Source organism: Onychostoma macrolepis, chromosome 05 (genome assembly GCF_012432095.1).
Source record: "Onychostoma macrolepis isolate SWU-2019 chromosome 05, ASM1243209v1, whole genome shotgun sequence".
In the NCBI taxonomy this organism is placed as follows: Eukaryota; Metazoa; Chordata; class Actinopteri; order Cypriniformes; family Cyprinidae; genus Onychostoma; species Onychostoma macrolepis.
In genome coordinates this window covers 4,151,730-4,178,151 of record NC_081159.1, presented here as the reverse complement: position 1 = coordinate 4,178,151, position 26,422 = coordinate 4,151,730, and the positions used below count along the sequence as shown (strand labels likewise).

General features: G+C 36.1%; 1 protein-coding gene across 3 annotated transcripts; it reads left to right on the top strand.

The window, feature by feature from the left end:
* Window positions 1-1,695: 1,695 nt before the first annotated feature.
* trpv4 (transient receptor potential cation channel, subfamily V, member 4) lies at window positions 1,696-25,364 on the top strand. Of its 3 annotated transcripts, none has more exons than XM_058777233.1 (17): window positions 1,696-2,175; window positions 4,855-4,954; window positions 6,480-6,904; window positions 8,652-8,827; window positions 9,580-9,732; window positions 11,915-12,055; window positions 16,269-16,567; window positions 16,678-16,857; window positions 17,091-17,249; window positions 17,923-18,015; window positions 18,195-18,268; window positions 18,744-18,909; window positions 19,900-19,966; window positions 20,061-20,365; window positions 22,624-22,751; window positions 22,849-22,961; window positions 23,559-25,364. In XM_058777233.1, exons 2-17 carry the CDS (start codon window positions 4,946-4,948, stop codon window positions 23,669-23,671), a joined length of 2,601 nt encoding a protein of 866 aa, XP_058633216.1. In that variant the 5' UTR covers window positions 1,696-2,175; window positions 4,855-4,945; the 3' UTR covers window positions 23,672-25,364. The 3 variants fall into 3 exon arrangements, with proteins under 3 accessions (XP_058633216.1, XP_058633215.1, XP_058633217.1); XM_058777232.1 differs by having other exon boundaries at window positions 1,697-2,175; window positions 6,477-6,904; XM_058777234.1 differs by lacking the exon at window positions 4,855-4,954 and having other exon boundaries at window positions 1,697-2,175; window positions 6,477-6,904.
* The last annotated feature ends 1,058 nt before the right edge of the window (window positions 25,365-26,422 follow it).

Sequence of the window (26,422 nt, the reverse complement as noted above, 5' to 3'; positions counted from 1 at the left end):
TATATATATATATATATATATAGAAGTGGTGGTAGGCCACCTGGAGCAAAAATGCCAGGGCCATTTTTTGTTCCAGTCCAGCCCTGATATACACATTAATCTGAACTGAATTAAAAGAAGAGGGAAATAAAAAAGATTTTACTCATATACCTGTATTATAAACGAGACAGTCTCTTAAACTGCTCCTTCAGAAGAACACCAGAGGGCGCCATTCCCAACATTTTGCATGTAAACGCCACAGTTGCCAAGTCCGTGTATTATACGCGACTTTGGGCTTCTTTTTGTAAATTGCGGGAAAAAATCCCTGGTCGCGGGTTGCGGTTTTTTGGGCTTATTTTAAAAAATATGGTCGCTTGTTATGGAAATCTGACAAGCCTGTATTCTCCAATGCATTGATTGACACTCTGTCTGCTCGCAGTTAATAGCCAACTAGTGCAATCATATAAGTGCTGTAGCGTAATTTGCCATATGTTCGCCCCCTCATTGGAGAAAAATCACATTCAAAAAGACGACACGTGACGCTGTAATCCAAGCGATGACAGAAGTAGAAATAGAGGAGTGGGATGACTTTCTTTTAGCCTATTCTTTTAGTTTTGTAATGTATTAATTATCACGGGCTGTAATAAAAAAACAAGTAGTCATATCCTAATACTGATCAATACATTTGGTTCGAATAGCCTGGTATGGCAAGATGTCTAAAAAATGTATTTCTTTTTTTTAACATTTAAACCACATTATCAGATTACCTTTTGACTTCACGAATACACACATGACAGCTTAATGATTTTTTTCTTTTTTAATAATATTTTTTAATATTATTATATAATATTTTCTTTTTAATATAATATATATTATAATTGAATATATAATTTAATATAATATTTTATATTTTTTCTATAATATTTATGTGGCATTTTGTTTTTTATGTCATTTATTTGATAGTTATGTATACATTATTTTATTTTAAATGGAAGAAAAACCTGTTTTTGACCTCAAAATAAAGCACTTTGCCGCTGTACATGGCTGTGGGGATGAGCAGTTTTGTGGTGCTTGGAATTCTTTATAATTAATTAAAAAAATATATTGCCACATTAATGCCTCAAGAAGGTGTAATTGTTCAAATAACACATTGTTTCATTTTAAAATATATATATTTTTTAAATGTAACCAAGTGTTTTTCAAGTGTAATATTTCTGTAAAGGCTAGGGACAGAAAAATTGACATTTCCATAGAATGACCCCTATATATTTTATATACAGCTCCCCTTTGAAGCTCTTGTGCTTTTCTCCTTTTCCATCTCTACAATCCTATTCTGCTCACAGGTGATTGGAGACGAGTTTTGTTCCCACTTTTGTTGCAGTTAGCTAATTTTTGTAAAATAGCTTCTGTTTTTGCTTTTCAGATAAGAGAGTGGTTTCAGTTTAATATGTTGCAGGCTCATATATTGGTAATAAATAATTGATAATAAATAATATTGATGATAATAAATCATCAAAAAAATATTGGGCTTGTTTTGGGCTTGTTTTTGAAGCTGCGGTTGCTTATTTGTCTCGCGAGAGTTGGCAACTGAAAGCTTAGCAATGTAAATTAGCCAAACCGGTCATACATGTTATGAAAGACCTAATTCTTCACAGTATGAAGCAGTGCATATAGTATAATATTATATAATAATATAACAGCAGAATATGTTGTATGTTCTCAAGGCTTTAAAAGAAAAAAGAAAGGAAAAGAAAAAAAAAAACTTATTTTTGCTAATATAACAGTTAGAATGTGAATAGTTTGCGAAGCAGACGGTGTACATTTAGTTTGTCAACAAGGCTTTCTAAATAAAATGGCTCAAGTTCATAAGTTACACTGTGAAGATTTAGTTTGGTTGCGCTTGAGACATAAAATGATCCCTGTCTCTTACGTCTATGACTCAATGAAGAGTTCCCACCCCTTAGTTAACGCTCATTTCTACAGGTTTCCATTCAGAGGGCGGTGGGAAATCAAAACTACTTCTGCAGTGCCTCTGTCTCATTGTCAGTGTGAAACACCCAGGAGGAACGATGAAGCCGTTTCCAAAGTTTACCTAAAGAGCTATACGGATCCTACCTGAAGAATAAATGGACGAATCTGACCTCATAAACGGAATAACTACTGATTCTACGTCTAGCAGTACATTTGCTTTTATTGGTGAGCAACTTTTCCAATCCATGACTTGTGATACAGTTGTATAGCTGTGTTGTGGGAATGTTGGGAGATTTAAAATCATCATGTCAATTTTTAGAATTTAAAAAGTAACAACTTCCTCTTATCCTAATTTCCTTGTCGTACTGTTGTCTGCATCAATATAGAACCTGTTTGACATGCACAGATCTGATAATCAAGCTTTTTGTTTTTTGCTTCTCAAAGTTAAAAGTTTTACAGTCACTTCATTAGCTCAGAACTGTGGTTGAACTCTCAGAAGAACCAACACTGAATGCTCTTTGACTTACGTTTTTCCCACAACCTCATTTTTATTAAGATCCCAGCTGTTTGGCTCTTTGGAGACCTTATGACATGGAAAAGGAAGCGTAGATCTTCTTCTGGGAGCATGGAGATGGAGTGTGTCATTTCCAGTTGTTATCTAATGCTATTCTATGTAGATAGACTTTTTTCACATCTGTTACATTTCTCACTTGGTCTCTCAGTTACGTGGTCTGATGCACCTCCATCTGACCCTCCAATACCCAAAACACAATAAGATGACTTAGTCCATTGCACTTCCATGTCACCACATCTTATCAAAGCTTCCACTGTTCTGCTTTCACTCTCTGTGGTGATAATGGACTGTATTGGAGTCCAGTCAAAGGAGAGGTGCTGCTGTAGCCAGTATTTGGATAGAGCTTGCCAGGCCAGGGGTAGTAACTGTGGGGGCTTGTGCTAGATTTTCCACCATCCGCTTGAGCAAACATGAGGGGCAGATGAAAACTTTCATACTGAACGTTTGGGGAAAAAGTGATAAAAACCTTCAGTATCAGTGGCTGTAGTCTTTATAGCACTTGCGTATCATTGCTCTTTGTTGATTTTGATAGCCTCCATTGTCCTCATTGTAAGTCGCTTTGGATAAAAGCATCTGCTAAATGACTAAATGTAAATGTAAGGCTGGAATACAATACATGACTTTTGAAATGCCTACAATATAGGCATCATATACTTGCCTATTTTGTGGTCACAGAGAAAAACTCACACACTAAACAACTGAGGATCACCCAAAGTCTTGAATTTTTTTTAAAATTTAAGTAAAAGTAATTCCGAACACAAGAAACTCACAGAGAAGCATGCACCTTGCTAGGAGATGCATGACAAATGAAAACAAAATGTGTTCTAAAAGCGGCTCAAAATATTAAAGCTGTTTGGTGATATCCTATGATTGAATGGAATAAAAGTCTGAAGCTAAAAAAATCTGAGTCTGTGCCCATTATACGCTACGCGGTTTTCATTGAAATCTGCCAACTCCAACTGCTCAAAATCTGCAGACCGGTTCTGCCTTGTGACAACTATAACGTCATCTTGTCCAGACCGTAAATCAGGTCCAAAATCTGCGTATTCTAGGGTTGCAAAGAGGAGAAAAAATGTCCAAAAGTTTCCAAAAATTCCAGAAAAGTTTTGTACGTTTCCAGAAATTTTTCTCCTTTTTGCAACCCTAGTATATTCAAGCCTAAAATTTGAGAATTTGTCATGTAACAGCATTCATTCTAAAATAAGTAAACATTGTTTGGGGTTACTCTTAAACTTTCTCTCAGAGGAGTTGTGGAGCGTCTCAGACATGCCTGAACAGGACTAGTGATCGCCCTCTTGATTCACCCTGGTGCTTTTTTGTCATTTTGGGTTGTTGTCACTGTATACTTTAGTTGTATGGAAAAGAGCAGCGTGAGCTTTCGTATTCCACAAAAGCAAGAAACTCCGTTTCGAAACAAAATGATAGAGTTTTTACTTTTGAATGCAGTGTTTTAAGCAGCACTGTAATTACATGCAACATCAGCAATAGTGGTTCTTTGATGTCGTCATCATCCATTGTCTCAGGAATTCAGACTTAACTGTACTTGGATGCAATGGAGGAAGTTCCCCTCAAACTGGGAAGAGAGTAGAAAAGAGGGAGTGTGAGTCATGCCTGTTCTGGGAAATGAGAGAATCAGTTTAGGACTGAGATGAATTGTGACATGTAGACAAAGGGACTGGAGTGGGATGTGTGGAAGGGATATATGGGGTGAATAGAGGGGTGTTTTTTTTTAGCTGTGACGAAGTGTCTCGGATCAAAACGTTACATGCATGGGCACCAAAATATCCGTTAAGGGAAAAATTTGTGTTTTAATAAATTTGAATCTTTTTTCTTTTTGTGATCAATCTTTTTCTTTTTGTATTGCTGGCCTTGCATTCACACACATTTAATATTTGTTCACCTGTCTGTAGTGGGACTTATCATATGGTGTCGAATTACATTATGTATGTTTATTCAGATACTGGATTAGGATTCAAATTCATTCAGGTAATTGAAAACAAACCCAATCCAAGGTACAACGCAGGTTCACAACAACAGTACCAAGCTGTCAAAATCAGTTCAGAACACATGTAACAAATTAAAACCAAAATCCAAGACTGTAAGAGGGTGTGGCAGAAAACAATGAACTGGGGTAGACGAATCCACAGTACACAAATGAACTCTCAGAACTGACAGGATTTCACAATGTGCTTACTTGTTTACATATATGAACCAGGTGTAAATGGTTTCAGAAGCCTTGGGAATATTGTGGGAGCATGGGTCAGCAGACATGGATCTTGTTGAGACAGTTGTCTTCTGTAAACGCTGGTATTGGTTTTTTCCCCCTCCAGGTCTGTTTGTGTTCCTGCAGACCTCCTGACACTTTCCAGCTCCCCGGAGGAGAAATTTGGCATTGAGGAAGTGCACATAGCATACAAAGAAATGACTGAAGTATGTATTTCTATTTAATTATGTCCAAACCTGACTTCAAATTTTCCTCAAGCCATCATTGCAGTGCAAAAGTGTCTTGCAAAATTGTTTAAGGCTTTCAGAAGGTCAGAAATGCTTTTGATTAACAGCCCAAAGTTACAGCAGATGTTTGGTAAGAGTCCTCACTGGCGATGCCAAGTCTTATGTACACACAACGTAAGAAAGAAGAAAAGCCATCGGTCTGAGTGCAGTCAGTGTCTTGAAAATGTCAAGCTGATACATCCAACTCGTTCTTGACTGCAGTTTAAAGGTGGTCATACACAAAATGTATTAATAAAATAGAACATTTTATTAAAACGGTTCCATCAGGCTACACTGAGAAAAAAAAAGCAGAGATGTGTAGTGGTTAACTAGCAAATAGCAACAAAGTAATATTGAACTGCTAATGAAAGTCAGGACACAAGCAAGTATCCTTGACTCTGCTGGAGGAAGAACCTACCTGGGAAAGATCCCTGTCAAAAACAAAAGAAGCACACCCAATTGAACTTATTAAACACTATTGGGAGAGAGAGAAAGAAAATCCAGGGTCATAAGGTTGTCTAGTAGTAGCGGCAGGATAAAATGACTCCAGGAGCCTTATTTCTGGTATGTATCTTCATTTTTCTTTTCTGGAATGCATCTCTCCAGCAGAGCTTTCTGTGTTTAGTTGCTGAAGTGGTTTTGTTGAAGGTGAAAACAGAGACAGAATCTCAAGTCACTTTTACGGATTGTGCCAAAGCAGCTTTACAGAGAAAATGGCAGAATCAGTTATGGAAACAACTATGGAGACAATTCAGATTCTGCTGTGAAGCAGCTCTATGAGGAGAAAACAAGTTCATCAATTTGAAACGAGTTCAGTTCAGCCATAAGTAGCTCTACCAAGGGCATGTCATTATTCAGTTTGAGTCAAGTCTGTGTTGACGTTGCGAGATGCACTTCAGCTGTAAAGCCGTTCTAAAGAAAACGATAGTGCCAGTCAATGTGGTCATATCAATACATTTTTGAAAGTTAAATTTTTTTTTTTCAAACCCAAACTGAGCAAGCCAGAAGGCAACAGTGGCAAGGCAACACTGTATCACATCTCATGAAGTTTGGCCCTTTTTAACATTTGTTAAAAACAACATTTAAAGGAACAAACACAGAACACTTCCTGGAAGCAGCAATGCTATTTCCAATTATACCTGCTCCTGCTATATAATTTATATAATCAGACCAGAAGAGCAAATTATAAAGCTTCAAGAATACTAATTAATTAGCCTACAGTTGGGCAAACGATCTTTGACCACTTTAAGTAACTGTATATTTTTAGATTGTTTCCAAAGCCTTGTACAAGTTCAATTAAGCAAGCATCAAATTAAGTCTTGCATATTGGTTGAGATAGTTGCCTAGCTGCAATTTTAATTACTTCCCATTTAAATGATTAACTTCTGGAGGCTAGAGCACATTCCAGAGTAATTGTTTTTCTTGCATTTAAAGTCCACTCAATCCATTTTTGAATTTCCAGCAGGGTTTCTCTGCTTCCACTCTACTGAAGCGTTATCGTCTGGCCATGACCGAGTCAAACTCCGTCTCTTCACCTTCCGGCACTGCTGCTGAGGACCTGTCGGAGGGTAAGGACATTTCAGCAGACGGGGATCCCAACTTCCCCATGTCTTCACTGGCAGAACTTCTGGACAATGATGATGGATCACAGCCAGCCCAGGATTCAGCTCGACCTGGACAACAGAATGATAACAAGCAGAACTCGCGAATAAGGTTCCCAGGGGCCTTTAAAAAAGGAGTTCCTAACCCCATGGACCTTCTTGAGTCCACCATGTCTGAGTATCCAGTGGCACCTGGGCCGAAGAAAGCACCTATGGACTCCCTGTTTGACTACGGCACATGTAGGGAGATCAACCACCAGAAAAAACGCAGAAAGAAACTACCACGAGGGTGAGAGACATAGCTTCTCATGTGTTTTTGTTTTATATTTGGATCACTTTATTGATCCAGTAGTGGAAAGGGTACAGGAAATGATGAAAGGTGGGGAATGAGATCAGAATCAAACTTGCATTGCACAAACACATGCACTAACCGCTAAACCACAGCCAAAATGCTTTTTAGATGGTATATAACCTCTTGCCCTCTCAGATAAGTTGCACCTTCTGCTGGTCATTTATATGATTTATACTCTTTTTAAGAGTTGCTGTTTTCCAAACAATAAATCATGTTGATTCCTGGCTCAAGTTCAGTTTAGAAAAATACACTAAATAAATGTTTTTGGAATATTTATTATATTTATTGGCTTATTTTTAATACACCAAATGACTATATCTAATACTGAATGTATAATATGTGACCCTGGAGCACAAAACCAGTCTTCAGTCGCTGGGGTATATTTGTAGCAATAGCCAAAAATACATTGTATGAGTCAAAATGATAATTTTTTCTTTTATGCCAAAAATCATTAGGATATTAAGTAAAGATCATGTTCTATGAAGATATTTTGTAAATTTATTACCGTAAATGTATCAACTTCATTTTTGATTAGTAACATGCATTGCTGAGAACTTCATTTGGACAACTTTAAAGGTGATTTTCTCAATATTTAGATTTTTTTGCACCCTCAGATTCCAGATTTTCAAATAGTTGTATCTCAACCAAATATTGTCCGATCCTAACAAACCATACATCAATGGAAAGCTTATTTATTCAAAATTGACACTTAAGACTTATATAATATAAAATATGCATTTCTAATATAACATTTTACATACCATCTTTCTTTTACACTTAAAGAAATACAAAGTTGTTAAAAGTGTTTATTCTTTGGGCATGTGTTTCATTACCTAGGACAGCAAGTGAGCCAGGACTGCCAAAACAAAACAAAAAAATCATTCAAGTGTATACATTTACCTTCTGGAATCTTAAAACAGAGAGGGACACGTTGTTTACTGGGTGATAGAGTCCAGACTGTGGTTTGAGGACTGCTTATTATGATATATAATCACTCTTCGCAATGTTTCATAATTGCAATGTTTTGAGGTTGTTAATAGTCATCAGTATTTATGTGTATAGCACCTTTCATACTGTGCATAAAATGCAGCTTAAAGTTCTTTACAGCTCAGAATATGAAAAATAATTGCTTTAATTGTGGTGAGACTGGTCAGATCTCCTCTGAATGCTACACAGACAGTGAAGTGTCACTTTTGCATGTATTATGCTCATGATTTTGCACTCTTGATCATGCACAGTCTGTTGTCGTTTCAATGAATGCTTGTCGAGTACTGTTTATGTTGAGGTCTGTTAGGCAGTCAGTTTTTCCTCAGTACATAGACTTATTTGTGGAAGTTTTTTCATAGTCCATTAGGACTTGGCTGTGGTAAAATTCAAGCCAGGTAGGGTGGTTCCATTACACCTCGACGTTTTCGTGAATGCCCTGTACAGTTTTATATTTATTAAATGTTCAAAGGTGCAACAAGTAATGTTTAACAGTGCTTTTTAGGGTGTAAATGATCATACTCATATGAGATGAAGACTCCTGTAAGTTAAGATAAGCCAGTCCCCTCAGTTTTACATCACAGCCGTGTCTTGCAATTCGATCAATGTCAGTTTGGGACAGCGAAAGATACTTGGTGCACTTTTAAATGGAGTCGTAATCTTTAAAGTTCCTCTAAAAAGTGTATGTTTCCCCCTGCAGGAAGGCCGAGGTTGAGATGTCATGTGACGACGGGTCCCCGGAGCCTCCTGTTCTTAAAGTCTTCAACCGCTGGATGTTGTTTGAAGCCGTATCTCGAGCAGATAGAAGAGCTCTGGATGGTCTCCTGCAGTATCTTCAGTCAAATGAAAAGAGGCTGACAGATGAGGAGTTCAAAGGTGCATTCTGGGAATGGTTTAGTCTCTGAGCAAACAGCAGCACTGAGTGTAAATAGAAAATGATTGAACTACGACATTCTTGACCTTTTTACTAGAGTAAAGACTATTATTAGGACATTTTGCTTTCCTTAATAATGATCCCACTTTTTTATTAAAAAGACAAAGCCCTCCTATATTACACAGGGTCATGTCCCTAAATATAATCCGATCTTATCGCAAACCTGTTGTTGTGCCTTTTTCGTTTAACAAAGCAAATTCTATTATATCAGCTGATGTGATCCTGCAAGGTGGGGTCGTATTTCTGCCTTCTGCCTCAAAGGGTCAAGCAAACTTTTAACAGAGAGCAGTAAGAAATCACAGCAAACTGTCACAAATGGAATGAAGGGTTCTATTTGAGGGGATCAAACAGATAACCCTGGCTAAATATAAATAAAGAAAAAAAAAATCAGGATTTAGAGGAAAATTTAATACCTTTATGAAAGAAAGGCAGCAAACATTGCTATTACTTTCATACTTCAGATTAATTATTAAACTTTGATGTGTACATTTTCTCTCTGTTGCTTTTCTAAGTAATCAGACTTAAAATTTGCACTTGCTGGATGATAAAAAAAGCCAAATAAAATCCCATAGAAGTACATTGAAAGAGGGACACAGGTCATATCTAGGAGCCTGACTTGGGACAGAGTCACATTTTCTTAATAAAATGTAAAACTGTAGTTGATAACAGATGTTCTTTCCTGGACTTTCTATAGAACCTTCTACAGGGAAGACGTGTCTACCAAAAGCACTTCTGAACCTGCACAGTGGTCAGAACGACACCATCCCTGTGTTGGTGGACATTGCCGAACAGACAGGAAACCTCAGAGAGTTCATCAACACGTCCTTCAGAGATGTGTATTATAGGGGTGAGTCCTCCAACCACCAGATTCAACATAAAAATTTCAGACGTCAGAACCAGTTTTCAAGCATCATTCATCTAAAATGTTTCCAAAATTACACATTTACTCTGAGCAGCTTCCATGAAATCTGAGCAGGAAGGTGGAGTTTCATGTGTGCTTCTGACTGAGCTCAATGTTTGAGAAGTTACCCCAGAGTTAGCGTTGGGTTTCCTGCAGTCCCCACCCTGTTCAGTACAAAGAGTCCTCACAAGCACTGCTGAATTTAATGCTGTTTCTCTGTGGCCTGTTTAGGGTATTTGAATTTGCCAGTGCCACACCCGATGCACTTCATAACTTTCCTTTCCCTCCGATACAAAAAAAATGATGAATGTGTTACATCACAGTTTTCAGTGCTGAAGCCTAGCAGCTAAAACACACTTGTGCTCCTGAGGGTGACATTTAAATCCGGCTCATGTTATCTCTTCTTTTTTTCCATGTCAATTAAAGTGGTAAACGGCCAAAATATTAAAAAATAATCAACTATATTAAAATATTTATATACACTGCTGTTCAAAAGTTTGTGGTTTTAAAGAAATTGATGTTTTTATTCAGTAAGTCTTTTACATTGCTACAAAAGATTTTTATTTCAAATAAATGCTGTTTCTTTGAACTTTCTAACCACCAAAAAAAAGTAAAAAAAAAAAAAAAAAAAAATGTTTTATGGTTTTGTTGCTTATTAGTATCAATGTTGAAAACTGCTTAATTTTAAAAAGTGTTTCTTGAGCACCAAAATGATTTCTGAAGGATCATTTTACACCGAAGTCTGGAGTAATGGCTGCTGAAAATTTAGCTTTGCCATCACAGAAATAAATTACATTTTAAAATATATTAAAATAGAAAACAGTTATTTTAAACTGTAAAAATATTTCATAATATTACTGTTTTTACTGTAGTTTTGATCAGATGAATGTGGCCTTGGTGAGCATAAGAGACTTCTTTCAGAAATGTTTGAAAGTCTTACAGACTCCAAACTTTTGCATGGCAGCATATTATTAATATATTACGTTAATTTCATTTTTGTTTATATGTTCTGGCAGTAGACTCATAATTAAACCTAATTTTTATTTTCATTCCGTTGTGATTCCTTTGACTTGTTGTACATGCCAGGTTTGTAATAGCAGCGTTATTAATACCGGGATGTTATAGTTCTCCAAATAAATAATAATACTTGCGGCAGGCTTTGTGTAGTCTGCCTCTCATTTCCTCAGGAAACAATCACTCACACATTGGTTCAGTTTGTTTACTAGTGCTGGTTCCAGGCCTCCAGGCAATAAAGCATATATATGTCAGATAGGCTAATTCTGTCAGTCAGCAGATTTCCTCATGTAGACCCACTGCCAAAAAGCATACAAATACACTTGACTACTAAAAGCAAGTCATTTAGGACGATTCCTTTCTTTTTAGTTCAGCCAAGCATATGATAAAATGCTTCCTTAAACTTAGACTTTAAGTTTAGGCGTCCTTTATTATTCTGTTAAATCTGTGGACTGTAGAAAGAAATAAAGTTTCCGTCAGTATATAAGAGTTTTAGTCACAGTCACTAGGACAGATGTTACTACCGTGCACTGGTGACGCATTCCTTGTTGTTCATGCACACATTAAGATACGAAAGCTAATTGTTTTGTAAATATGGACACGGGGTGGCGGTCTGTTCAAACTGATGGTCACCGCTAAACATTAATGTTAATAGCTAAAGCAAATCAGAAGCTGAACGAGAAGACAGGCAAGCCGAATATTCTTGTAAAAAATGAGTGTTTTCGGTAATCTAAAATAAATCTAAGAACAAAAGAAGCAGACGACGTTAGCAGAGAGAGAAGAACAAAACGTGTTTGTTATGTCCTATAGAGCTCTCACACAAAACACTCGTTACAAAACTCCAGGCTCTAGACACAATATGAGCCGGATTGCCTAATTTTCATATTGCAATACTTCCTCTTGTGTAAGATAAGTTGATAGTATCTAATAATATCATGCCGGTTCCCTCTGCTCTGTCTGATGAGATGTATCCTAGATATCAGTTTTCCTGTAACGTTACAGAACGCTTTGGTTTGGATGTTTGGAAGGTCAATTTATTATCATGGGATGAACTGCTTCTAACTGATTCTTCACTGGCATCTTCATTTATAATAAAAATGTGGTGTGTCCGTAGGTCAGACGGCACTGCATATCGCCATAGAACGACGATGCAAACAGTACGTGGAGCTTCTGGTGGAGAAGGGGGCTGATGTTCATGCTCAGGCCAGGGGCCGATTCTTTCAGCCCAGAGAGGAGGGTGGATACTTCTACTTTGGTGAGTTTGTTGATGCTAGTTTTGTAAAGGTTTAAATAATCTTTATTGTGAGTGATAAGGAATCCAACCAGCTATTAATGTTTAATGCATTGAGAATATGAGTGGATTTTCAGTGTATTGTGTATGATTATGAAATCTGCTACAGTTGCAGTCATAAATCTTCATTCATATATTGAATGCTTTAATGTTTTTAAACTCATTGCAACATGTTGGAGCCTTTAACTCCCAAAGTTACTGTATGTGTGGGAAGCTCCATTTCCTGTTTTATCAGTCACTTTGGGGTCAGTAAGATTTTTTTTTTTTTGAAAGAAATGAATAATATACTTTTTTTATTATTGCATTAAATTGATCAAAAGAGACAAGTGTAAATACATGCATATTGTAAAAAAAATTTGAAACAAGTTCATTTCAGCCATAAGTAGCTCTACCATAAGTAGCTCTAAATTTTTTGCTTTATTTATCAAAAGTGCTTTTAGAAAAAGTATCACCGTTTCCACAAAAATATTAAACAGCACGACCGTTTTCAGCATTTTCACCATTAGCAGCATATTATAATGATTTCTGAAGGATCATGTGACACTAATGGCTGCTGAAAATGCTTTGCCATTACAAAAATAAATTACAATATTTTAAAATATATTGAAACGAAAACATTATTTGAAATTGTAATAATATTGTAACAATATAATTTATAATTATATTGCTTTTGATCAGTTCTCATCTGCAGTCTAGCCTTTAATACATTTTGGCCCAGTGTTTACCATAGTAACATCAGGTGATTTTCTTTCCTTTTTTCCTAAAATCTTCTCTTTAGTTGGCAAATGTGAGGAGCATTACACAGTTTACATTTCATTGAATGTTTAGCTGTGAGTAAAAAGGTTTCTGTAGCTCAGAGGAAAACCAACAAGACATTATGTCACAAATAAAACAAGTGTTGGATGGAAGAGAGTGAATGGAGTCTCTGTGTTTGCAACGGAAAATACAGTAAAAGGGTCTTATATTTGGAGGCCTGAAGTATACTAGAAAAGTTTCCTCTCATCTGCCTAAACACATTCTGCCCCCTGTTGACGAGAGTGTGTTACTACAGCTGTGTGAAAATTGACTTTCTTAAAAGGACAGTCCTCCTTAAAATCACTCTCCCTCATGTTGTTCCAAACCCATATGCATTTCTTTCTTCTGTGGAACACAAAAACAGATATTCTAAAGAATGTTGGAAACTAGACCATCTTGTTTTCCTATTGACGTCTGTTACATTGACAAGAAATCAATGGGTTTGGGTGAGTAAATAATTGCACTGTTTTCTTTTATGGGTGAACTATCCCTTTGGTATATGCTTCTACACGCTATTGTGCATGATTCATTAGTGAAAGTTATGCCAAAGAAAAAGTCTGTTTGTTTTTGTAATTTTCATTAAAATGTAAGCTTTGCTTTACTTCTGAAGTGTCATCTTTGGATAATATGTGTAAGCCCTGCCCCTACATTTCTTTTGTCATGTCAAATATTCTAATTAGTTTATCCCCACAGGACGTTAGCGGTTACAAAGCCGTGATTTTAAAATCAAGCTGAGAATTTGAATTCCCTATTCAAGAGCCTCATTTACATCTCACAAATTTTAAACCCCAAAACAAGACGTCTGCTTTGGAACTGATTGAAAGATGCAAAACTATTTTAAAATAATCCAAGGATGACAGAATAGGATTATCTTTTCTGGTGCCCTGCCAGGAGTCTCCATCTCTCTTTTATTCACCTGTAAATTATTTTCATTTGTATTAGACACGGCTGTCAGTGTTTAATCCCTCCTGATCTGAGCACGAAGGGAGTCATTCGCCGCGGAGCTTCCCGGTGACGTGAGCGTGAACCTGTGAGCACTGACAGCTAATGTGATTTAGCAGTCACGCTAACCGCTCTCTGAGCGCGTGCAAATCAATGAGAGCGAAGCGTTTCTATAAGAAGTGACATGAAAATAATCTGTCACCCCTGGCAACAGCTCACTCTCAAGGCTCTCTGTTTGGTTTTCCTGTTTGAGATGGTTCTCGTGAGACGAGCACTAATTGAGTACCGGATACAAATAGTGACATTTAGATCAAAGCGCATTTGTCATGAGAGCCCTGCAAAGGACTGATTGACTTTTAGTGGCTAATTGTATTTCTTCATCCTGGTGTTTAGTAAAGGAAAATGATAGATAAAAGGGGCTTCTGGAGGTTGGAGTCTAATGGCTGGGCAGAAATCCTACAGAAGATGGCAGGTGGTTGCACTTTTGTGTCCTCATCAGGCTTTTTAACTAGCTTAACCAGCAAGACTTCCTTTGCAACCTGTTTTATCAGACTATGATGGTCAGTCAACAGCTGAACCAGCTCCAAACCAGCATAAACCATAATGATGGTCTTTTTTTTTTTTTTTTTTTAATGGTTCTCATGTTCACCTAGGCTGCATTTTTTAATTATTCAAAAATACAGTAAAAACAGTAACATTGTGACATGTTATTACAATTTAAAATAGCTGTTTTCTATCTTGATATATTTTAAAATGTGGTAACACTTTATAATAACTGCACGCTATGAATCATTAGGTAAGCATTAGTAAATAGTCAGTTCATCCTTTATAAAGTATTGTCCCAACATTAAGTCATTAGTAAGCAGTTTATAAATACAGCTATAAATGCCTTTTTCTTGATTTATAAGCATATATTTAAAGGCTCAGTTATCTTCCTAACAGGAAAAATAAACAAACACAACGATTGTATCGTAAAAAGCGCTATACAAATAAACTTGAATTGAATTGAATTGAACATAGGGATACAGAACTCAGAAATATTTATTTCAAGATGCAAAAAGATGAAACTGTACAACTGTACACTTGAATTTTTATTATTATTTTTTTTTTCCCCCAATGAAATTGCAGAGGTTTATTTTTCATGTTTAATCAAGTGTACAGTCGTACGGTTTCATTTTTGTGCATCTTGAAAAAATATTTCTGTGTTCTATATATCTATGTTGTGTTTGAAACTTTTCTGTTTGGGAGATAAATGTGACCCTGGACCACAAAAACAGTCATAAGGACAATATTTGGCTGAGATACAACTATTTGAAAATCTGGAATCCGAGGGTGCAAAAAATCTAAATACTAAGAAAATCACCTTTAAAGTTGTCTAAATTAAGTTCTTAGCTATGCATATTACTTATCAAAAATGAAGTTTTGATATATTTATGGTAGGAAATTTACAAAATATCTTCATGGAACATGATCTTTACTTAATATCTTAATGATTTTTGGCATAAAATAAAAATGGATAATTTTGACCCATACAATGTATTTTTGGCTATTGCTACAAATATACCCCAGCGACTTAAGACAGGTTTTGTGGCCCAGGGTCACAAATGAGCCTTTAAATCTCCTTTGTTAATGCTTTACAAGGCATAAATAGTCCTCACTTTAGATGAGCTCACAAAAATAGATGGCTGGCAACTACTAAATGTTTTGTAACTACCTGACTGGGGGATTACAGCAGGAATATGTGTTAATAAAGCATTTATTATCACACTGAGCAAATATTATCATGTATCTAAATAATAAGATGTACTTTTAAATAGTTTTTAATCATTTACTTACACTTTCTAAATGATCTTATGAACCACTGACAACTCCTAAATAACTGGTTTGTAAATAGCGTAATTTAAATTGATCATTAATAAAGTATGAAAATACAATTATTAAACATTATAGATATGCTCAAGAACAAAATATTTATAGCTGTATTTATAAACTGCTTACTAATGCTTTATAAAGTATGAATTAACTATTTATTAAATGCTTAACTAATGATTCATAGTGTGCAGTTATTATAAAGTGTTACCATCTTTAGTAACATTCTAAATGCATTTACTGTCACTTTTGATAAATTTACTGCATCCTTGCTGAATACAAGTATTAATATTTATTAACACTTTATTTTAAGGTGTCCTTGTTACACATTACATGTACTTACTATTATAATAACAATAAATTATGCATAATTACATGCAAGTAAACCTAAGACAAACCCTAATCATAACCATATAGTAAGTACATGTAGTTAATTAATATTGCTCAGTACTTAAATGTATAATTACACTGTAACAAGGACACCTTAAAATAAAATGCATTTTTTTTTTTTTTTTTTTTACAATTTAAACAAATTGACAACTGAAATTGATGTCTCTTTCTCATTGCACAGGTGAGCTGCCTCTCTCACTCGCAGCTTGTACCAACCAACCAGACATGGTGCATTACCTGACTGAGAACAGCCACAAGGCGGCAGATCTGCGGAGGCAGGACTCGAGGGGAAACACAGTCCTGCACGCCCTGGTCCATATCGCTGACAACGCTCGGGACAACACGCGTTTCGTCACTAAGATGTACGACTTGCTGCTCACTAAATGTGCCAAACTCTACCCAGACTGCAACTTAGAGAACGTACTCAACAATGATAGCATGTCCCCTCTTATGATGGCTGCCAAACTGGGCAAAATTGGGGTAGGAGATTGCCTTATGTCAGCTTTAGAAACATGCATTGGTAAAGTGTGATAGGAAATGGCGAAGCAAACTAAAATGAATGAAATGTTTTTTGTTTTTTTTCTCCACAGGTGTTCCAGCACATCATCCGGAGAGAGATAAAAGATGAGGAGGCTCGACATCTTTCCCGGAAATTTAAGGACTGGGCTTACGGACCCGTATACTCCAACCTGTATGATCTGTCTTCACTGGATACCTGCGGAGAGGAAGTCTCTGTTCTGGAGATACTCGTCTACAACAGCAGGATTGAGGTGAACTTGTGGATAGACAAAAGAAAGTGAGGGAGATAGACTGTGTGCTGTATGGCACTCCAAATGAGATTAGAGACCTTGCAGACCTGAACAGCGCAAGGTGAATGATTGAATGAATTAAATGTATAGAAAAGCATTTATGGAAATGGTATGGAAATACAGCCAAAAACTCTCTTCATTATGTTGATGGCATTTTCAGCGATTCTGACGTGTTTTATCATTTGTGCCCTCAGAATCGCCATGAGATGTTGGCGGTGGAACCCATAAACGAGCTGCTGAGGGCCAAGTGGCAAAAGTTTGCCGCTGTGACCTTCTACATCAGTGTGTTTTCCTATCTTGCCACCATGATCATCTTCACTCTTGTGGCCTACTATCGCCCATCCACGGGTACAGTGAGTACAGTCTGAATCCATCTGCTTGAATGGAGAGAGACTGAACTCTCTAAAACGGATGGTGAAGATTACGTTTAGCAGTATAATTCACCAATCAAATGACAAAAACAAAAACAAAAACTTCTTTAGGCTCAAATCAGGCTAAAACATATAGCGAGTATATTGAGCTTTCTCCTATTCATTTTTCTATGAATAGTTTGTTGTTTCTGATACAGTTCTGTTCAAAAGTTTTGGGTCAGTAAGATTAGTTAGATTTCTAATTCAAATAAATGATGTTTGAACAAGCGACTTAAATATTTCTTTTTATTATTAATGTTTCTTGAGCAGCAAATCAGCATATTAAAATGATTTCTAAAGGATCATGTGACACTGAAGACTGGAGTAATGATGCTGAAAATTCAGCTTTGCCATTCCATGAATAAATTACATTTTAAAAAATGTTTTAAAATTTTAATAATATTTAATTTCTTCTTATATTTTTGATGGAATAAATGCAACCTTGGTGAGCATAAGACACTTTAAAAAGTCTTACAGACCCCAAACATTTGAGCAAACATTTAAAATACAGAGTAATAGTTCCTCCTGCGTGAAAAAGAGAGTTGATGTGGTAGAGATGTTTTCTGGGAATGAACAGGTCTGTAGTTGTTAATTCTTCAAATTTGTACCCACACAGCCCCCTTATACCTACAACTCTACAGAAGACAAGGTGCGTTTGGCAGGCGAGATCATAACCGTGGCTTCTGGAGTCTTTTTCTTCGCAACAAACGTAAGCTTTATATACACAATAACCAATCTTTTTTAATGTGTAAGATCACACGTCCATCGCAGCTTGCTGAAAGATTGTATGTTTTAGTACGCAAAATCACTCTTTCTTTCCCTAGCTTTCCTCCTTAGCTATCACTAAAAGCCTTTAGCAGCATTTCTTGGTTTTCTCCCCTGATTTAGATTAAGGACCTTTTCCTGAAGAAGTGCCCGGGGGTGAATTCTTTATTTATTGATGGATCCTTTCAACTTCTCTAGTAAGACACTCGGTCCCATTCTTTGAGTCTTCCTTTACTCTCCATGTCTTTCCCTAAGGCGATTTTCTCCCTCTTTTTAATTGAGTTGTCTAATTAATTCCAGAACCCATTCTTGGCATGTTTTAATAGTTAATCTCCTTGCATAAAAACAGCACGATCTAAGCAAAGATGACTGCGGTTCACCGATATGTTTATGTTAATTATAATTAATATATGGCATTGCTAAACCAGTGAGGCATTTTGCATTTGAAAAGCAAATCTTACATATTGAAACTCAGCAAATAAGAACCGAAAGACGTTCTGTAACCTTCACGAGTACAAAATACGAAAATAGCCAGAGGCCACAGCATGTTAAGTTATCAATTTTGAATTGACAATTAGTCGGCAGTAACCTAAAGCAATTGGTAACCTTAATAGTTGAAGTATGTTGATGACGAGTACATTACCTGTTGACCAATCCCTTGTGTTTCCATAGCTTCATCTACTCCGTGTTGGTGCTGGTGAGTGCAGCGCTGTATCTGTCAGGGATCGAGGCCTACGTGTCTGTGATGGTGTTTGCTCTAGCATTAGGTTGGATGAACACCCTCTATTTTACCAGAGGCCTTAAACTCACTGGGACTTACAGCATCATGATTCAAAAGGTATGAAAGAGCAGGTTGAGGACCATGTGCAGTGCATTTCATTTAACCATTCTAAATGGGGAAATCACTTTGATTAGTGATATTTGTCTTTATGAATGATTTTACTGGCTGGCTTGTCAGTAAAACAAATCACTATTTGTTTAGCCCAACTTTTAGTCATATTTAAAAATAAAATATTACATATGACACTGTTTTTGAAAGAGGTCTCTTAAGCTCACCAAGGCTGCATGTATTTGATCAAAATCACCTGTAAAATTGCAGTAATATTATTTATTACAAAACTATTTTCTATTTTAATATATTTTTAAATGTAATTTATTCCTGTGATGCAAAGCTGAATTTTCAGCCTCATTACTCCAGTCTTCAGTGTCACATGATGCTTCAGAAATCATTCTAATATGCCGAGTAACATTTCTTATTATTATCAATGTTGAAAACAGTTGTTCTGCTTAATATTTGAATGAAAACGGTCATTTCAGTCATTTTTTTCAGGATTCTTTGATGAATAGAAAGCTCTAAAGAACAGCTACATAAACACACACTATATACTGTAAATAATGTGTGTGTATTTTAATGTATAGTAAGGTCCACTGAAAATGGGACCATGTGTGGTTTTCTTTTTCTGATGTAAATATAGTGAAAGGTAGAAACGGTGTAATAGATTGATTGAAACATTTGCATATGTTTGCATATAGTTAATGCTATGTTATCCCCAACACCCTAACAATATTTTATTCAAGATAAGATGTTATTTGTAAATTCTGTTCTCTTGATTGTCCTGCTTGTTAAACAGTCTTCATAGTTAAGTGTATAACAAGCTGCTTTTTCCAGTAATGACTACAATCCTAACAGTGTACACTGCTGCAAGAAACTACATAAAACCCTAAAATAATTAGCATCCTTGCCGGTCTGCTTTCTTCTTATATTATCAGTGTAATTAAGAGACCATTCGTTTACCCTTTGTGTCTTCACTTTGGATATTTTGTTCAGATCCTCATTAAAGATTTGTTCCGGTTCCTGCTGGTCTACGTGCTCTTCATGATCGGCTATGCATCAGGTATTCTAGTAACAATTGTTCAATTATTGGTATTTTATGGAAACGTTTGCCGGAATGAATGACTCTGACTATTTCGTTTTGTATTCTGCACCAGCGTTAGTGTCACTGCTGAAAATCTGCCCTGAAAAGAGTGCATGTAATGGAACCTGCCCCAAATACCCAGAATGCCGAGATACAAACACCTTCAGCGAATTCTTGCTGGACCTGTTTAAGCTGACCATAGGCATTGGAGAGCTGGACGACATGTTAAAAGGCGCACAGTTTCCCGTCGTCTTCCTCATTCTCCTAGTCACCTACATTATTCTCACCTTCGTCCTGTTACTCAACATGTTAATTGCTTTGATGGGGGAGACAGTGGGACAGGTGTCCAAAGAGAGCAAGCAGATCTGGAAACTGCAGGTGAGGGCTATACAAAAGGTCAAATGTGGCAGTCTGTTATATAGATATTATAAAGGTTAAGGTCATTTGAAAAAAAAATTGCATTTTTTTCTCATCATTTAGTTGTCTTCATGTCATTTCAACCCCATATATTTTAATTGCTTCTGTGAAGCACGAGATGTAATGCAGAATGTTAGAGATTTTATTTTCCAGGTAGCAACATTAAATGGCAATTCATACTGACATAAATCTATCATAAAAGCTCCATACGCCTTTATAGTTTGTATCCTTTTTGTCTGTATGAATTATAATCAGTGTTGGGGAGTAACTAGTTACATGTAACGGAATTACGTAAATTATTTACAAAATAAGTATAACTGTAATCTGTTACAGTTACTGAGAAAAAAGGTAACACTTTATTTTAAGGTGTCCATAATACAGAGTAATTACCTAGTTAAGTACCTAGTAGTAGCCGTTGTACTTGCATGAAACAATGTACTTACCATGTAACTAAGTTATGAAAGAGCCTGTACTTTCAGTTTGTAATTATGTAGATGTAATAGGCAGCTACTGTTACACATATGTAACAGACCGAGTCTACTTATGTAACCAAAAGATTGTTACATATGTGTTACAGACTTTATACAACGTAATTATAAATGTAAGTACACAGACATAAGCTACTTAAAATAAAGTGCATCAAGATTGTGTTTAAGTGTACTTCATGTGTATCTATACTGTAAACCTTATCCAGCTGCACCTTAGTTTGATTTAACCCACCAGTACACAGCTAAAATACATGTAATACATTTCTAATTACATTACAATTACATAATATTACACAGGCATAAGCTACTTAAAATAAAGTGTATCAAGATTGTACTTAAGTGCACTAGTAGCTGTGTAACAGACTCGGTCTGTTACATATGTGTAACAGTAGCTGCCTATTACATCTACATAATTACAAACTGTAAGTACAGGCTGTTCCATGATTTAGTTACATGGTAAGTACATTTTGTTTCATGTAAATACAACAGATACTACTAAGTACTTAATTAGGTAATTACTCTGTATTATGACACCTTAAAATAAAGTGATACCAGAAAAAATGTGAGGTAACACTTTATTTTAAGGTGTCCTTGTTACACGTTACATGTACTTACTATTATAATAACAATTAATTATGCATAATTACATGCAAGTAACTCTAAGACGAACCCTAATCATAACCCTAACCATATAGTAAGTGCATGTAGTTAATTAATATTACTAGGTACTTAAATGTATAGTTACACTGTAACAAGGACACCTTAAAATAAAGTGTAACCAAATGTGAAATTAAATTACAGCTATGAAAATGTTAACGCTTACAAAGTGGGTTACATCTGAATATTTTCACACACATACAGATTTGATCGATTTCTTTCCCGAATTGCATTGACTGCTCTAAAATGAGACACAAATGACACAGAATAGGACACATGCTTATTCAAATTTTATTTCCTATTTGGATTTATGTACGTGCTTTATTTTTAAAGACTAACTGTTTTTCCAAAGCATTGTTAGATGCCAGTGTTTCCTATCATAACTGTGCAAAGATTTAATTTCAAAAACAGTATCATAGCTGTTATTTATGTAAAAGTATTTAAATCTGTATTTAAGCTCAGAACAATCTCAAAGTAAAAAGAGGTGTTAAAGTCTGATTTTGTGGTGGCTGTGCTTTCAAATAAAAATTGTAATAATCTTATTTCAAGTGATGAAGGATTTTGAAAGTCTGAAAGTAATCAGGTTAAACCTGACTGCTTTAAATGTTTCTAACTGATTAACAGTTGAAATCATTTGTTAGAAATTTAATCAAATGTAATCAGTTACATTACATAGTTACACTATTTATTACATTTTAAACAGAGTAACTTGTAATCTGTAACCTATTACATTTGCAAAGTAATTTTCCCAACACTTATTTTCATACATACTAGTTATGGAAGAATCTCCTTTTGTGTTTTCTTGAAACAAAAAGCGAGAGAGAGAGAGAGAGAGAGAGATAAAGAAAAAACTGGACTGGAATGACATAAGTGTGAGAAAGTGAATGATGACAGTATTTGGGTGAACTATTCCTTTTGCGTTTTTGTTTCAGTGGTTTATTTTGGTGCACATCTCACAGCAATCTCTTCAGTTTTTTTTTTTTGTTAACTTCTGTCTAAAGCTTTTACCTCAGCATTCACTGGTTATAAATGGCTTTCCTCTCTAACATGTCATTTTCCTTTTGTTTGCATCAGTGGGCAACTACTATCCTGGACATCGAGCGGTCCTTCCCCGTGTGTCTGCGGAAGTCTTTCCGTGTTGGAGAGATGGTTACTGTGGGCAAGGGCTTGGATGGAACGCCAGACAAACGCTGGTGCTTCAGGTAGAACTACAAGATATCCACTACTCATTTATTAAGTTACAGCCTAACCCTTCAAATCATTTACGACAGTTTTGGGCTTTCGTTCTCTACACTATAGAGTGGACGAGGTCAAGTGGTCCCACTGGAATCAAAATCTGGGGATCATAAATGAGGATCCAGGTCAGAAAGACCATTACGAACAAACACAGGGCGGACGAGGCCTTCGAAGAGGTCGGTAAATGAGCAGACATGATTTTTCACAGCCGCTGTGCTGCATAGATAAACCCCTAAACAAATCTTTTTGCTTTTTTAGAATTAAAAAATGCTTTATGACTGTTGGGCAGAAATTTTCCAAAATTACACAGAAAACATTTGGTGCAAAACCAATTCTCACTCAGAAATTGCTAGTAAAGTTCACAATTAATTTTGAAGATATGCCAGCTCATACATTAGATTAAACGCTATTTTAGTCTTACTTCTTCAAGATTTTGTATTTTCTTGTAAAACGTTCTCGAATAGTCTTGGAAACTATTTTGCACAGTACTAGGTCAAAATACATACACACTAGGGATGGTAAGATTCACCGATTTGCATCAATTTTAAAAATATGTCCATCGGGTACAAGTTGGCATTGGTATCACAATGCATATTTCATTTCTAACATATTTGCATAGGCAAAAAGCAATTTATTTGTAGTAGATGCATTGGCTATGCATTGAGATGCTTATAGCATCAGCCCCAGTTATGGAGATGCACATCCCTAATACACAGAAATGTATGTTTGAAAAATCAACTAACAAATATAATTTCTCGCCTCTACTCCAACAGATCGCTGGTCCACTGTCGTCCCAAGAGTGGTTGAGCTGAACAGGGGCTCCAGAGACCATATCGTCGAGATGGAGCCTCTCACAGGCAGACACAGACACAAGTCTGAAAGCTAAAGCTGAACGCTAAGGACTTTAAAGAGGAAACTTCTATTACTGGGCAGACAGTTATGTATTTTTTAAAAGCTGACAATAGTTGTAGAGTTTTGCATCACTGTTGGGAGAACCGCTTCATATATTCTGACTTTTAAATGTATCTTGATTGTGTTTTACATGTATATTTGGACTCATGAGACACTCAGGAGCATTATTTGATGTGTAATATTGAAGTGTTTTTTTTCATGGAATGTGCAATAGATTTTATAAAAAGTGATTTTTTTATTTTTATTTTTAATTATTATTTTGGTCAAAAAACAACACTCCACAAGGACTTGGATTTGAGTATCAGCGGCTGTCTGCTCTATTGATTCCTGCTGACATTTTTGTGGATTATGTGGAAAAGGTTATATTTTAATCAATAATCATGTCAGATTACCTCAGTGTTAAATGTGCCTTGTGATAAAGTACAGTCCTTTTTTTTTTTTTTTAAATGAAAAATAATATTGTTATTCTTTTGTTATATTGCCAACCCATAATGGAAAGACCAAAAAAAAAAAAATTGCTGCTCTGATTTGGCCTTTGGCTTTGTTTTGTAATAAAGGTCATGTAGAAAACAGATGTGGCACCCACACCAGGAGTGTGGACAACGCCAGACAGCAGCAGTTTGCTATTTTCACCTCAGTATGCTAGCAATAGTGTGACACTGAACTTAATTGGTGTGATAGTGGTAATGATTTAAAGCAACCCGTTCGGTTTGGAGGTTTCTTATTTCACTGATAAACCCATGCCAAAAGACACAATGGCACATATTGAAGAGGAACTATTTTATGCATTTTTAATATATTTTATATTCTTTTTTTTAACAGAGTACAAAAGGCATTGTCCGTATGCTGTAGTACATGATTTTTTTTTTTTTTTTTTTTGAAGTCCATGAAGTGTGATTTAGAGGACTGGAACAGGGATCTATCCGTGTTTTTGTTTACAGGCCTGATTTCCACACTCCAGTCATTTCAAAAATCCTTTATATTTTATTAGACACTAAGTATAGTTTAGGTATCAAAGGAATGTACAGAAATAGATGGTAATATATTCTTGGTAGCAGATATTATCCTGCGAGTATGTTAGCTGTTTGATGCTGCTGTTGATAAGTATTATTTTATGTGCTGAATTGGATGACTATTCAAACAATCAGAGAGATTTTTTCCATCGACAATAAAGAGATTCTGGATCGCACACTTTTAACCATCTGAAAGAGCAGCTTTGTCTTATTTTCAGAGTATTTTCATTTGTGTGCTACTTACTGTATTTTTAATTCATCTCCTTTGTTTCTTAATCACTGATCTAATTGCCTTAAGCATGTAAAATGAAAGAATTGAAATTGATTACTTTTCTAAAGGAATCTTCAGCAGTCCTATTTAACTTGCTTTTAGAAAAAAAAAAAATAGTTTCAGCAATTCTTTCACATCGTGGCGTAATAGCTCTAAAACGTTCCAATAAAACTCATAAAATATATTGCTTTGTTTTAATAAGTATGATTGTAATTTCACGTGTCTCATTTCAGCTAATAAAAAAGTGATTTAAAATCTAGTCCTAAATATAATTTGCATTTATAGTGCTAAAATTCATTTGTAACTCGTCTGAAAAAAGTTTGTGCACCAATAAATAGCAATTTTAACTCTTTTGTACGCATGTGTTTATAAAACTGCCCATATAATAAAGTCATAAACATTTCCAGTTCATGCTTTATTAACATTCCTGCTGTTCTGCCTCGGTTCCTCGGTTCACTCTAAATGCTTTTACTAGCTGCTTCTTGGCCCACCAACATGTCCAAACGAAGACTAGCCGACTGCTTCAAGGCGTTTTTTTAGCGTTTGTTTTTCTGTTGACCACTAGATGGCCATAAAGTGCCGTATGTTTACTACTGCTGTCCCAACACACGTCAACTGCAGCTTACAAAATTGACCTGTGTACGCACAGATAATTAATATTGTATTTTTAGATTTTATTTTTATGTGTCTTATGACTATTAATTGGTCATGTTTGAATAAAGCAGTAAAGAAAAGCTTGTAAATGTTTACAGCATATACCCCAAAATACTAAAATGCAACCATGCTTTCAAAAAATGGAAGCACCATAGTACTTTTTTACACTGTTAGGGGAAACAGAATAAAAATGACACACCTTCAGACCAGACCAGTGAAGTCAAAATAGCTAAAACAGCACAAAATATACAAATATTCACTCAACCCGAGACCATACATGAACAGCCACGACTCCATGACACCTGCTAAAGATGGTCCAGTGCACCGTCCACTGAAAATCAAATCACTGCTGGAGTCACGATTTGCAAGAACACCTGCTTCACCGCCCTCGTCTTCGCCTTCATTTTCCACCACCTTGGTGACAGGCGACATTTTGACCTTGCGACAACCTGCGAGATGTGATTGTTTTTTGCATGCTCAGTAGCAATCTAGGAGCTCCCCCCTTCATCCTCCACCGCTGAAGGACATGCTGGATCTATTGCCACCTCTCCGAGGAGGCTAATCCTCTTTAGCTCCAACTTTAACTAGGCCATTAATCCCACAGGAGTTTATCTAAGCACTGAGCACCTCGCACTGCTGACACTTTAGCCTACCCACCCTCCTTCTCTCTCTCTCTCTCACTCTCTGTAAGTAGGGCACAGTCTGGGCCGGCAAGTGTCACCGTCAGCACCTCTGTAACCGCAGCAAGAACCTAAGCGGCTCAGCACCGACCGCACACTCCTCAGAG